The sequence below is a fragment of the Salmo salar genome, chromosome 18, assembly GCF_965601325.2.
Source record: "Salmo salar chromosome 18, fSalSal1, whole genome shotgun sequence".
In the NCBI taxonomy this organism is placed as follows: Eukaryota; Metazoa; Chordata; class Actinopteri; order Salmoniformes; family Salmonidae; genus Salmo; species Salmo salar.
The window spans coordinates 16,602,517-16,615,842 of record NC_138308.1 but is presented as its reverse complement, the minus strand read 5'-3'; the positions used below and the strand labels follow the sequence as shown (position 1 = coordinate 16,615,842).

At 44.6% G+C, this 13,326-nt stretch overlaps 1 protein-coding gene across 2 annotated transcripts in view; it reads right to left on the bottom strand.

Moving 5' to 3' along the window:
- Nucleotides 1-6,237, bottom strand: part of ttc27 (tetratricopeptide repeat domain 27) — a 136,709-nt gene extending 130,472 nt beyond the window's left edge. Inside the window, exon 1 of one of the 2 annotated variants that reach the window (XM_014154511.3) lies at nt 5,954-6,237. In XM_014154511.3, coding sequence (XP_014009986.2) covers nt 5,954-6,044 — 91 coding nt within the window. In that variant the 5' untranslated portion in view covers nt 6,045-6,237. Of the gene's footprint in view, nt 1-5,175; nt 5,372-5,953 lie in introns of those variants that run through there. The other variant, XM_014154512.3, reaches the window with a different exon arrangement.
- Nucleotides 6,238-13,326: the final 7,089 nt, after the last annotated feature.

The following is a 13,326-nucleotide window of genomic DNA, read 5'->3' as shown; positions in this document are numbered from 1 at the left end:
TCGGTGTAACGCTCATTCCTTCGACGATAAACTGCGAATCCGACCATCCCCTGGTGAGACAAATCTGCGACTCGTCAGTTTACAGCACTTTTTGCCAGTCCCGTCTGTTCCAGGGACGGTGGGTTTGTTCCCATAGGCGGCGTTGTTGCCGGTGATGTCTGGTGAGGACCTGCCTTACAACAGGCCTACAAGCCCTCAGTCCAGCCTCTCTCAGCCTATTGAGGACAGTCTAAGCACTGATGGAGGGATTGTGCGTTCCTGGTGTAACTCGGGCAGTTGTTGTTGCCATCCTGTATCTGTCCCGCAGGTGTGATGTTCGGATGTACCGATCCTGTGCAGTTGTTGTTACAGGTGGTCTGCCACTGCGAGGACGATCAGCTGTCCGTCCTGTCTCCCTGTAGCGCCGTCTTAGGCGTCTCACAGTCCGGACATTGCAATTTATTGCCCTGGTCACATATGCAGTCCTCATGCCTCCTTGCAGCACCCCTAAGGCACGTTCACGCAGATGAGCAGGGACTCTGGGCATCTCTTTTGGTGTTTTTCAGTGTGAGTAGAAAGGACTCTTTAGTGTCCTAAGTTTTCATAACTGTGACCTTAATTGCCTACAGTCTGTAAGCTGTTAGTGTCTTAACGACCGTTCCACAGGTGCATGTTCATTAATTGTTTATGGTTCATTGAACACGTATGGGAAACAGTGTTTAAACCCTTTACAATGAAGATCTGGGAAGTTATTTGGATTTTATGAATTATCTTTGAATGACACGGTCCTGAAAAAGGGACGTTTTTTTTCTGAGTTTATATACATTTATATACATACATTATATGCCCAGTCAAAACTGTTCGCTGCTCTGGCACCCCAATGGTGGAACAAGCTCCCTCACGACGCCAGGACAGCGGAGTCAATCACCACCTTCCGGAGACACCTGAAACCCCACCTCTTTAAGGAATACCTAGGATAGGATAAAGTAATCCTTCTAACCCCCCCCCCCCCTTAAAAGATTTAGATGCACTATTGTAAAGTGGTTGTTCCACTGGATATCATAAGGTGAATGCACCAATTTGTAAGTCGCTCTGGATAAGAGCGTCTGCTAAATGACTTAAATGTAAATGTAAATATACTGATCACCCAAAACATTAAGAACACCTGCTCATTCCATGACAGACCGACTAGGTGAATGCGATGATCCCTTATTGATGTCACCTGTTAAATCCACTTCAAAGGGAGAAGACAAGTTAAAGAATAACATGTTAAGCCTTGAGACATGGATTGTGTATGTGTGCCATTCAGAGGGTGAATGGGGCAAGACAAAATATGTAAGTGGGCTTTTCAAGCTCAACAGTTCCCATGTGTACCAAGAATGGTCCACCACCCAAATGACATTCAGCCAACTTGACAACTGTGGGAAGCACTGGAGTCAACATTGCATTTATTTTTTATTTTTAAGATGATATATGACAGAATACTCTTCAATGCAGGGTGGATGTCATGTTTTGGCTGATAAATGTACTACATTTACATTTAAGTCATTTAGCAGACGCTTTAGCAGACTTACAAATTGGTGCATTCACCTTATGATATCCAGTGGAACAACCACTTTACAATAGTGCATCTAAATCTTTTAAGGGGGGGGGGGGTTAGAAGGATTACTTTATCCTATCCCAGGTATTCCTTAAAGAGGTGGGGTTTCAGGTGTCTCCGGCAGGTGGTGATTGACTCCGCTGTCCTGGCGTCGTGAGGGAGCTTGTTCCACCATTGGGGTGCCAGAGCAGTGAACAGTTTTGACTGGGCTGAGCGGGAACTGTACTTCCTCAGAGGTAGGGAGGCGAGCAGGCCAGAGGTGGATGAACGCAGTGCCCTTGTTTGGGTGTAGGGCCTGATCAGAGGCTGAAGGTACGGAGGTGCCGTTCCCCTCACAGCTCCGTAGGCAATCACCATGGTCTTGTAGCCGATGCGAGCTTCAACTGGAAGCCAGTGGAGAGAGCGGAGGAGCGGGGTGACGTGAGAGAACTTGGGAAGGTAGCCAGGGTAGCCAGGGCAAAAAAATGGGAATAAAGTTGACATTTCAACTTTCAAATGGTACAACTTTCAAATGGTTGAAGGTCCACACATTAGAGAATGTTGACTTGAGTGGGAATATCCATTCTTAGAAATTAAACTTTAAATCTTCCATAGGAAACCTATCGCATTCATATAAATATAGATGAAAGTATAGGTCCATTCTAAGAATAATATTTATATGATTGAAATGACACTCACCCTGTATTCAAGATTATGCTGTGTCTCAACCAATGACAGGCACAACACAAACAATTCAGATGATGTAAAATGGAGTCTAAGCTACAATGTGAACATTTCCAAAATCGGAGTTGTTTGGTTTTTAGATAATTGACATTTAAAAAGGTAGACTCCACTAAATGCCATTGGCACAAGTAGCACCGCAGATATTGAGATAAGCGCGATGCAAGACTGCTCTCACACAGTATCTTCACGTGCCTAGGTTCCCTTCATGCTGGTAGCCAGGGCACCAAAACAGCAGAGAAGTTGATCCTCGTGCTTCAACCATCTGAGTTGTTGCAGAAATTTACCCACCATGCCGTTTACTTTCTGCATCTACGTCATATTCTGTTACCTTTCTTTCAATAAATAAAATAGTTTGACAACCCGGTTTGTCAGCTCAAAAAATTATAGCAAACTCAACCGTTTCTCTTTTTCATTGATGAAGTCATGGACCTCTCATGGAAGGGTTGGGTGTGCAAAAATGGGTCAACTTCAAGCACCTCACTTTCTGACCACTTCTACCATGGGCAAATATGTATTAAAGGTCTCATTCGAGTCAAAGGGGGTGTGCAAAAAAAGTGATTGAAATCATATGGTAAGACCCTGGTTCCACTGACAAATTAGGACAGACCCAAGAACCTTCTGTAATGAAAACTCATTTTTATTGTTGAATGTCATCCACGTGTTTTGAGACTGATATTCAATGACAACCTGACATGCACCAAACACTAAAACAATAATCTCTTTTGTGAATAACATTCAACAACTTAAGAATGACTGTCATTGACATCAAAGCATGTGAATGTGATATGCATACATCAATATGGGTATTGCTAGTAGCTAGCACAGTTCCCATTGATTTCCTCTTGCTAATACAATTGCTGGTGGGCTTTAACAGGCAATCGCTGCATGGCTGGCCTGTGAGGTGTGGAGATATTTCACCTCACTACAAATCTAATGAAACCCAGAGGCTGCAGAGCCTAGAGAGGAAGGGTGAGAGAAGGAGAAAGGGAGATAAGAGGTCAAATTACAGCCCAGGGTATGACCTCTCAACCACTGTTAACAACATTTCAGCTACTCAAATACATTTCAGAATGGTCAAGAAACTGAAATAATGGAAAACAATTGGACCTCAAATTAGTCAGTAATTCAGCAGTCAATTCAATACGGGAGAAATATGATTCTGAATTCCCCAGGGCCTCTCAATATTCAAGCAAACATATAGTACATTTCAGAACGGAGAGTGCAACAGCCTCATATCTCCTACAAGCACACACAGGGAGGGGACTAGCTACACTGAACAAAAATATAAATGCAATATGTAAAGTGTTGGTCCCATGAGCTGAAATAAAAGGTCACAGAAATGTTCCATACACACAAAAAGCATATTTCTCTCAACTGTTTGCTTAGATCCATGTTAGTGAGCATTTGTACTTTGCCAAGATGATCCATCCACATGACAGGTTTAGCATATCAAGGTGTGGCATACCAGCCACCCCAGACAGCATATGAAACTGTGGGTTTGCACAGACTGTCAGAAAACATCTCAGGGAAGCACATCTGCGTGCTCGTCATCTTCACCAGGGTCTTGACCTGCGTGCAGTTTGGTGTCATAACCTACTTCAGCGGGCATGCTAGAGAAGTGTGCTCTTCACAGATGAATCCTGGTTCCAACTGTACCAGGCAAATGGCAGATAGTTTGGACAAGGCCCTTTCTTGTTTCAGCATGAGAATGCCCCCGTGCACAAAGCAAGGTCCATACAGAAATGGTTTATTGAGATCGGTGTGGAAGAACTTGACTGGCCTGCACAGAGCCCTGACCTCAACCCCATCTAACACCTTTGGGATGAATTGGAACGCGACTGCGAGCCAGGCCTAATCGCCAAACATCAGTGCCCGACCTCACTAATGCTTGTGGCTGAATGGAAGCAAGTCCCCGCAGCAATGTTCCAACATCTAGTGAAAAGCCTTCCCAGAAGAGTGGAGGCTGTTAAGCAAACAAAAAGAGGTACCAACTCCATATTAATGCCCATGATTTTGGAATGAGATGTTTGACGAGCAGGTGTCCACACGCTACATGACCAAAAGTATCTTTGACAAACAGATGCATATCTGTATTCCGAGTCATGTGGAATTACTAGATTTGGGCCTAATGAATGTATTTCAATTGACTGATTTCCTTATATAAACTGTAACTAAGTAAAATCTTTGAAATTGTTTCAGGTTGCGTTTCTAATTCTGTTCAGTGTACATTTATTTCTATCTCATGAGTGTAGACTAGCTGGAGAAAATCTTTTTACTTGTGCAGTGTAGTGAAAAGCAGGCCAACATCACATTTACAATACAATCTGATGTCAGAAATGGTGTGCTTTTTGTTGGTGAGTGATGTCTCAAAAGGCATAGCCTAGTTTGCTAAATCCAAATGGAGACAAAAATATATCAAGTCATGTCTATTCTGACAACAGCACATAAAACCAGCCCAGACAACCATGACACAGCAACATCACTTGATACAGCTCACGGTACTGTGCCATCAGTGCCTGGATGATGGGCGAGAAATATATGATGACATGGCTGATTATTGTGCAAAGCCAGTGACCTCGGATTTAGCAAAGATGAGCATACATGCCAAGAAAATAGCCGAGCATATAGAAAATAGCGGCCGTGCATGGTGATTGTCCATAGAGTCTTACGTTCTTTCATGGGGGATGGGATGCTTCGCCCTACTGTGCTGTCACAAACGTGCGTTGCCACAGCCTCAATGCAGTAAGTTGACAGTGTTCAGCGAAAGATCCTGACAGCAATTAACTCACTATTGCTGCCTCTAGTGTAGCGAGAACTAACACATTACGATATCAAAGCTACCGGTTAGTTTAACTAGCTAAACACCCACCTACCGTATATATGGACATTTGCATCCTCACGGCGGGATGACCGAGGGCTGTAATGTAAACGAATCTGTCCAAACTTGAACGTTTTCTGGTATGTCCCTCCCCGTTTCGTTAGTTTACGAAACGTTTTGCAAAAAAATAGGCGTAATGAATACGCTCCTGATGGATGTGGCACGAGTCGGTACATAGCTACTATAGCGCGCTAAGTTGATACCTGTATATTAGTGACATACTTATCTAGCTGGTACCTTACTATCTGTAAGGTTATATTCAAAGTTTAAAAGTTAGCGTATGAGATCAATACCCAGTCAATTGGATGAACATGTGCCTAAAATGACTCAATTCCTGTCCGGTCTAGCCTTTGTAGCTAGAAGTGCGCTACTAGCTGGGTGTTCTAGATAGCTAGGCTGGCTCCCACAAGTTCACAGTTAGTGTGCTTGGTACAGTAGCTACCTAGCTATCATTCAAACCTGTATTGAGCGAACTGGCTAGTTCAATTAATCATATCACGTAGCCTTATTATTGAACCTTGGTGAAACATTAGTCAAATGACATCAAACCATTGGCAAACCGACGGACAGTGCCTATAACTGCGTGCCACATTTCTTGACATTTTAGCAGTAGTTAACTTACGTTAGCTGAACGTAACATTAGCCACCACCAAGCTAGCCATCGTTTAATTGTACCTACATTTCTCACAAAACAAACTAGCTAAATCTACACCAAATTAAATGTAACGTGTGATAACAATACTTATTTTCGCATAAATGATTTATAATCTCACCTGCAGAGCTGAAAACATTCTGCTTCCATTCCGTTGCCTCGCTTGGTTTCAGAAAACCTCGGAGCACGGGAATCTCAGCTTCCCGCACCATCTCAAAATGTGATTTGCAACAGTCGTGCAAAGAAGTCAATACTGTTTCCAACCACGATCGGCGTAATTGTAAAATTGACAATATATATCCTTACTGCTGTAATGTAGACTATTTCAATGTAATTGTATACATTTGTTAATTTCAACCCATGTGCGGTGAGAAGCAACAGTGAGCAGCCATGACAGATACGCATTGCATCATGGGAAAGCTAATCAGGAGAATATGGAAGCCCGTTTCCGAACGTGTCGATACTTTTTTTTAATGTGGAGCATTATGTGGCGATTTCCATTATACACTTTGCAGCGATCAGCACAGCAGGGCCTCAGAACCATTGGGTACATTTTACACTAAATATCTGCATGCTCTATTTCTGAAAAGACTGCGCACTCACAAAAATATTGAGATTTGTAAACTTGGCACTCGCCATACATACTCATGTTTCCCGTTATAAATCAGACCTGTGGAAACTCAACTTGTGAACTAGCCTCACCTGTTTTGCATGTTATTTTGGTATTATTACATTTCACATATCCGTTAGCAAACAATGTAAAAATAAATGTTTTAATGAATAAAGCCGCATACAAACTTGGTTTCTTTTTTGCTTTCTTGAGTCAGGCAGCTCCAAAATGCTGGCATTTCAGCCTAGCTCAATGCTTTTTGTGGTGGTGGGGCAGCCAGCTGAAAATACGGAGCATAGGGGGTTGGTGATGTTCTCATGTATGCCGTGATTGGCTCAGTGTTCTGTCACTAATGGGGACACGACGTCACCACAAAATCTACAGGTAGAGCTCGAAAATTCAAGCCCCTTAGGTGCTGCCATAGAGTTACATTAAAAGTGCCACTAGAAATCCTGGGTTCGAGTCCAGGCTCTGTCGCAGCTGGGTCGACCGCGAGACCCATGGGGCTGCGCACAATTGGCCCAGCGTCGTCAAGGTTCGGGGAGGGTTTGGCCGGCAGGGATGTTGTTGTCCCATCGTGCCGGGCGCAGTGCACGCTGACATGGTCGCCAGGTGTACGGTGTTTCCTCCGACACATTGGTGCGGCTGGCTTCCAGGTTAAGCAGCATCGTATCAAGAAGCAGTGCGGCGTGGCTGGGTTGTGTTTTGAAGGCACAACAGCTCTTAACCTCTGCCTCTCCCGAGTCCATAAGGGATTTGCAGTGATGGGAAAGACTGTAACTACTACCAATTGGATACCACAAAATTGGGGAGAAAACATTAATAAAAAATACATAAGTGCCCATCCAAGAAGGCTCAAGGTCATTGGCAACAGATAAAATTACGTCAAATCACGTTATATCAACATTAGCTTTGATTGGACTGGTCCTGTCAACATCATAAACTCAACAAAAAAAGAAACGTTCCTTTTTCAGGACGCTGTCTTTCAAAGATAATTCGTAAAAATCCAAATAACTTCACAGATCTTCCTTGTATAGGGTTTAAACACTGTTTCCCATGCTTGTTCAATGAACCATAAACAATTCATGAACATGCACCTGTGGAACGGCCGTGAAGACACTAAAAGTTTACAGACGGTAGGTAATTATGGTCACAGTTTTGAAAACTTAGGACACCACGGTTAAGGAGGCTGCACCTCCTTAACTGTGGTGGGAGTCGGCCAATTACACACGGCTGCAATGCGGTCACTTTCCATCTCCACTCCTGACGTGGATAGGCGATACCCTAAGAAGGAGACGGACTGTTGAAAGAACAGGCATTTCTCAGCTTTGACATACGGGTACACTCTGCGGACCAGGGACACATGCTCGGCGCGTGTAGCGGAGTATATCAGAATGTCATCGATATACACCACTACACCCTGCCCGTGCAGGTCCCTGAAAATCTTGTCTACAAAAGATTGGAAGACTGATGGAGCATTCTTCAACCCGTACGGCATGACGAGGTACTCATAATGCCCTGAGGTGGTACTTAATGCTGTCTTCCACTCGTCTCCCTCTCGGATACGCACCAGGTTGTACACACTCCTGAGATCCAGTTTAGTGAAGGAGCGCGCCCCGTGCATTAACTCAATCGCCGTGGCAACAGTGGGGTAACTGTACCCCACTGTGATTTTATTGAGACCTCGATAATCAATGCACGGGCGCAGACCTCCATCCTTCTTCACAAAAAAGAAACTCGAGGAGACGGGTGAAATGGAGGACCGAATGTACTCCTGACGCAGGGATTCAGAGACATGTGTCTCCATAGCCACCGTCTCCGCTTGCGACAGGGGATACACGTGACTCCTGGGAAGTGCAGCGTCTACCATGAGATTTATCGCACAATCCCCCTGTCGATGGGGTGGTAATTGAGTCGCCTTCTTTTTACGGAAGGCGAGAGCCAAATCGGCATATTCAGGGGGAATGCGCACGGTGGAGACCTGCTCTGGACTTTCCACCGTAGTAGCACCAACGGAAACCCCTACACCTACCTGAGCACTCTTGCGGCCACCCCGTGAGAGCCCTCTGTGGCCAAGAAAAAGTGGGGTTATGACAAATTAACCAAGGTAGACCCAGCACCACGGGATACGCAGGAGTGTCAAAAAGGAAAAGACACATTTTTTCCTTGTGACCCCCCTGTGTCACCATACTCAAAGGAGCTGTGGCCTCCCTGATAAACCCTGACCCTAATGGTCGACTATCTAAGGTGTAAACGGGGAAAAGCACATCCACTGGTACAATAGGGATCCCTAAACTATGAGCAAACGCTTGATCAATAAAATTCCCAGCCGCGCCTGAATCTACTAGCGCCTTATGCTGGGAACGCGGGGGAAAAAAGAAGAAAAAAAAATCAAGAAAAGTGACAGACACAAATATATGTGCAACAGAGGGTTCTGGATGAGAATGGTGCCTACTCACCTGGGGTGGCGCCAGAGCGCCCTGCCTGCTACCTCGATTCCCAGAGGAACCTACCCGGCACCGACCAGCAGTGTGACCGCTGCGGTCACAGATGGTGCACGAGCGGGAACCCCCTCCAGTCTCCCTGTGCACCCTCTCTCCCAGCTCCATGGGTATAGGAGAGGGGGTGCGGGAGGATGGAACCACCAGACCCCGATCTGGACGTCCGCGAGTAGCCAGCAAGTTGTCCAGCCGGATGGACAGATCCACCAGCTGGTCGAAGGAGAGGGTGGTGTCTCTGCAGGCCAGCTCCCGACGGACGTCCTCACGCAGACTGCAGCTGTAATGGTCGATCAGGGCCCTGCGATTCCATCCCGAACCGGCTGCCAGGGTCCTGAACTCCAGGCAAAATCCTGGACGCTCCTCGTCTCCTGCCTCAGATGGTAGAGGCGCTCACCCGCCGCTCTGCCCTCGGGTGGGTGGTCGAAGACTGCCCGAAAATGGCGGGTGAACTCCTCATAATGGTACAACACCGCATCTCCTCCTCCAAACACGGCGCTGGCCCATTCCAGGGCTCTCCCGGTGAGGCACGAGACGAGGGCGAAACTCTTCTCATGGTCTGATGGAACTGGGTGGACTGTGGCCAGATAAAGGTCTAATTGGAGGAGGAAACCCTGGCAGTTGGCAGCACTTCCGTCGTATCCCTGAGGCATGGCTAGACGGATTCCACCGGGTTCAGGTTGAAACGGGGTGCTCAGTATCGACCCCGGTTGGGCTGGTGGAGGCGCTGGAAGAACTCCCTGTCTCTCCCAGCGGTTCATATTTTGGACAACGCGATCCATGGCAGCGCACAGATTGTGAAGCTTCTTCGAATGCTCCTGGATGCGCTCCTCCACCTCCATGTCCAGGGTATCCTCTCCTGCTGACTTCATAATTTTGGTCAGAGATTCTGTCATATTCGTGTGTGTAGGTGGCAGGGAAGTCAGGCGCAGGAGAAATCAACTTGGGGTAAATGGAGTAGTTTAATAAATATAAAACAAACTCCAAAAAAAAACAACGTACATAAATAAATAAACATGGGTAAAATAACCCGTTGCGCACCACTACAAAAACACGAGCACATGACACAAACAATCTCTGACAAGGACATGAGGGGAAACAGAGGGTTAAATACACAACATGTAATGAATGGGATTGGAACCAGGTGTTTAGGGAGACAAGCCAAACCAATGGAAAATGAAAAATGGATCACTGATGGCTAGAAGACCAGTGACGTCGACCGCCGAGCACCACCCGAACAAGGAGGGGCATCGACTTCGGCAGAAGTCGTGACAAGAACAGTTCTCTGTAGAATAGATTGTGTTGATAATTAAATCTATGCAGTGTGGGCCCAACACATTTTTGAGGAAATTCTTCAAAAACAATTCAGATCAACTTTCTCCTCTCTTGATTTACATATTTGAGGAATCATTCTCCTCAAACTTTACCAATTTCTTTATAAAATTGCGATGTAAGGATACTATCTAAGATTCTTGCCCACCGTTTTGAGTCAGTGCTTCCCTCCATTATATCTACAGATCAAACTGGTTTTATAAAAAATCTAATTAATTTTTTCAACATCAGATGTCTTTATAACATACTTTATATATATTTAATATACTTCATCTGATACTCCAGAGATATTGTTATCACTTGATGCTGAAAAGGCTTTTGATCAGGTGAAGTGGCATTATCTTTTTTATTCTCTCAAACAATTTGGATTTTATCCCAATTTATATCCTGGATCAAAGTCCTTTACTCCTCGCCTATGGCTGCAATGCGCACAAATAATAACCTTTCATCCCATTTCCAACTTCAACGTGGGACAAGACAGGGTTCTCCTCTGTCCCCAGCTGTTTGCCATCGCAATCAAGTCTTTAGACATAGCAATACATAATAACACCACTATCAAAGATATGCGAAGAGGGGGCTTAGGGCATGAAGTCTCACTCTATGCGGATGACATGCTATTATATATGTCTGACAATTTAACTGGTCTTCCAGAAATCCTGGTTCTACTAAAGATATTTGGTCAAATATCCGAGTATAAGGTTAATCTACAAAAAATGTAATTGATGCCTATTAATCATTCTGCCGTGCAAAGGTATTTTAGTCATGTACACTTCAGAGTGAGTACACAGAAATTGAAATACTAATTTGAGTTACACACAATTTCAAAGATCTCTATAAAGCCAATTTCCCTCCCTTGACACTCTGCCTGAAACAGGATCTTGAACGCTGGGATTGACTTTCTCTTTCTTTAACCGAAATAATTAACACTGTTAAAAGGAATGTATTACCTACGTTTTTATACTTGTTTCAATGTATTCCTATCTTTCTGAAAAAACATTTTTTTTATCTCCATAGATAAACTGATATCTGCTTTTATCTGGAACAAGAAAAAAACTCAGATACGTAAAAGCATATTGCAGAGAACTTTCAATATTATTACTGGGCAGCTAATATAACAATAATTCTATATTTGATGACAGAAATCCCTGATGTTGCAGGTCCGAAATGGTTGACATTGGAGATGTAATCCTGTGGCCCCACCTTCTTAGCTGCCTTACTCTGCCTGTTTCTAAATACACTATAAACCCAAAACTCCAAAATCATTTGCTCTCAGTGAATTTTCAACTTCTGCCCCGTTATTAACGAACCATACATTCTCTTCATCATCATGAGACAGTGCTTTTCATATTTGGTCTGGAAAAGGGTTCTCCTCACTGAATGACATTGATATGGATTTTGTATCTTTTGAACAGTTAGTACAAAAGTTAAATATTCCTAGATCCCATTTCATTAGGTACAGTTGAAGTCGGAGGTTTAGATACACCTTAGCCAAATACATTTAAACTCAGTTTTTCACAATTCCTGACATTTAATCCTAGTAAAAATTCCCTGTCTTAGGTCAGTTAGGATCACCACTTTATTTTAAGAATGTGAAATGTCAGATTAATAGTAGAGAGAATGATTTATTTCAGATTTTATTTCTTTCATCACATTCCCAGTGGGTCAGAAGTTTATACACACAATTAGTATTTGGTAGCATTGCCTTTAAATTATTGAACTTGGGTCAAACGTTTTGGGTAGCCTTCCACAAGCTTCCCACAATAAGTTGGGATCTGCCAGAGTGGGCCGCCGTGCCGGATCTGCCAGAGTGGCCCGCCAGCCGGGCTCAGCAAGGGTCGCCCGCCAGCCGGGCGCAGCAAGGGTCGCCCGCCAGCCTGGCGCAGCCAGAGACACCCGCCAGCCGGTCGCGGCAAGAATCGCCCGCCAGTCGGGCGAGGTCAGGGGCGCCACTTAAGTGGACTACGTCAGGGATGGAGTGGAGTCCACGTCCCGCACCTGAGCCGCCTCCCATATAGGTGGGTTGGGGAGGGGGGGTGTAGCACTGTGCCGTCGTTGACGGCAGCCACCCTCCCTTCCCTCCCTTTTTTGTTTAGGGGATTTTTCTGGTTATTTTGGGTCATTTTCTGTGTTTTGTGTAGGTGCATTCCGGGGTCTGCACCTTTTGGGGGGGGGGGGGGGGGGGGGGGTACTGTCACGTCCTGACAAGTATAGAGTATATTTGGTTATTGTAGTTTGGTCAGGACGTGGCAGAGGGTAGTTGATGTATGTTTATGGGGTTTGTCACTGGTCTATGTCTGTGTTTCTATGTCTAGTTGATTGGGGTTGGACTCTCAATTGAAGGCAGGTGTGTTGAGTTGCCTTTGATTGGGAGTCCTATATAGTAGGGTGTGTTTGTCTTTGTGTTTCGTGGGTAGTTGTATTTCGCACTGCTAGGGAATGTATAGCCTGTGAAACTGTCACTTGTCGTTCTTTGTTTTCTTGTTTTCACGTGTTCACATTTATTTAATAAATTAAGATGATGAGCACGTAACCCGCTGCGTATTGGTCCACTTTCTCTGACAGTGACTTCAACATATCGTCAGAAGACGAGGATCGTGAAAATTTTTGTATCTTCATACTCTAGCCAATTCCCCCATCACGCCCACCTACCCCCCTTCTAGATTCTGTTTTTAAAGTAAACCCTTATATCAACGGGGGCATAAGGTTGGTCTATAGGTTATTAAATTCGCACAATCTGGAATCCCTGAACTCTCTTAAGAACCAATGGGAAGGGGATTTAAGTGAACAACTTTCAGATTACATTTGGCAGAGTATGCTTCAGAGAATACATTCTTAATCTAAATGTCTAAGACATACTGTAATTCAATTTAAAATAGTTAACTGGCTGCATTGGTCAAAGGCAAAATGATCCATGATTAGAACAGAAATAGATTCCACTTGTGACCCATGTAAGCAGACTGCTGCTACTTTATTGCACATGTTTTGGACATGCCGAAATTGACAGATTTCTGGATGTCAATTTTTGAGACGTTTTCTAAGATACCGGAAAGACCT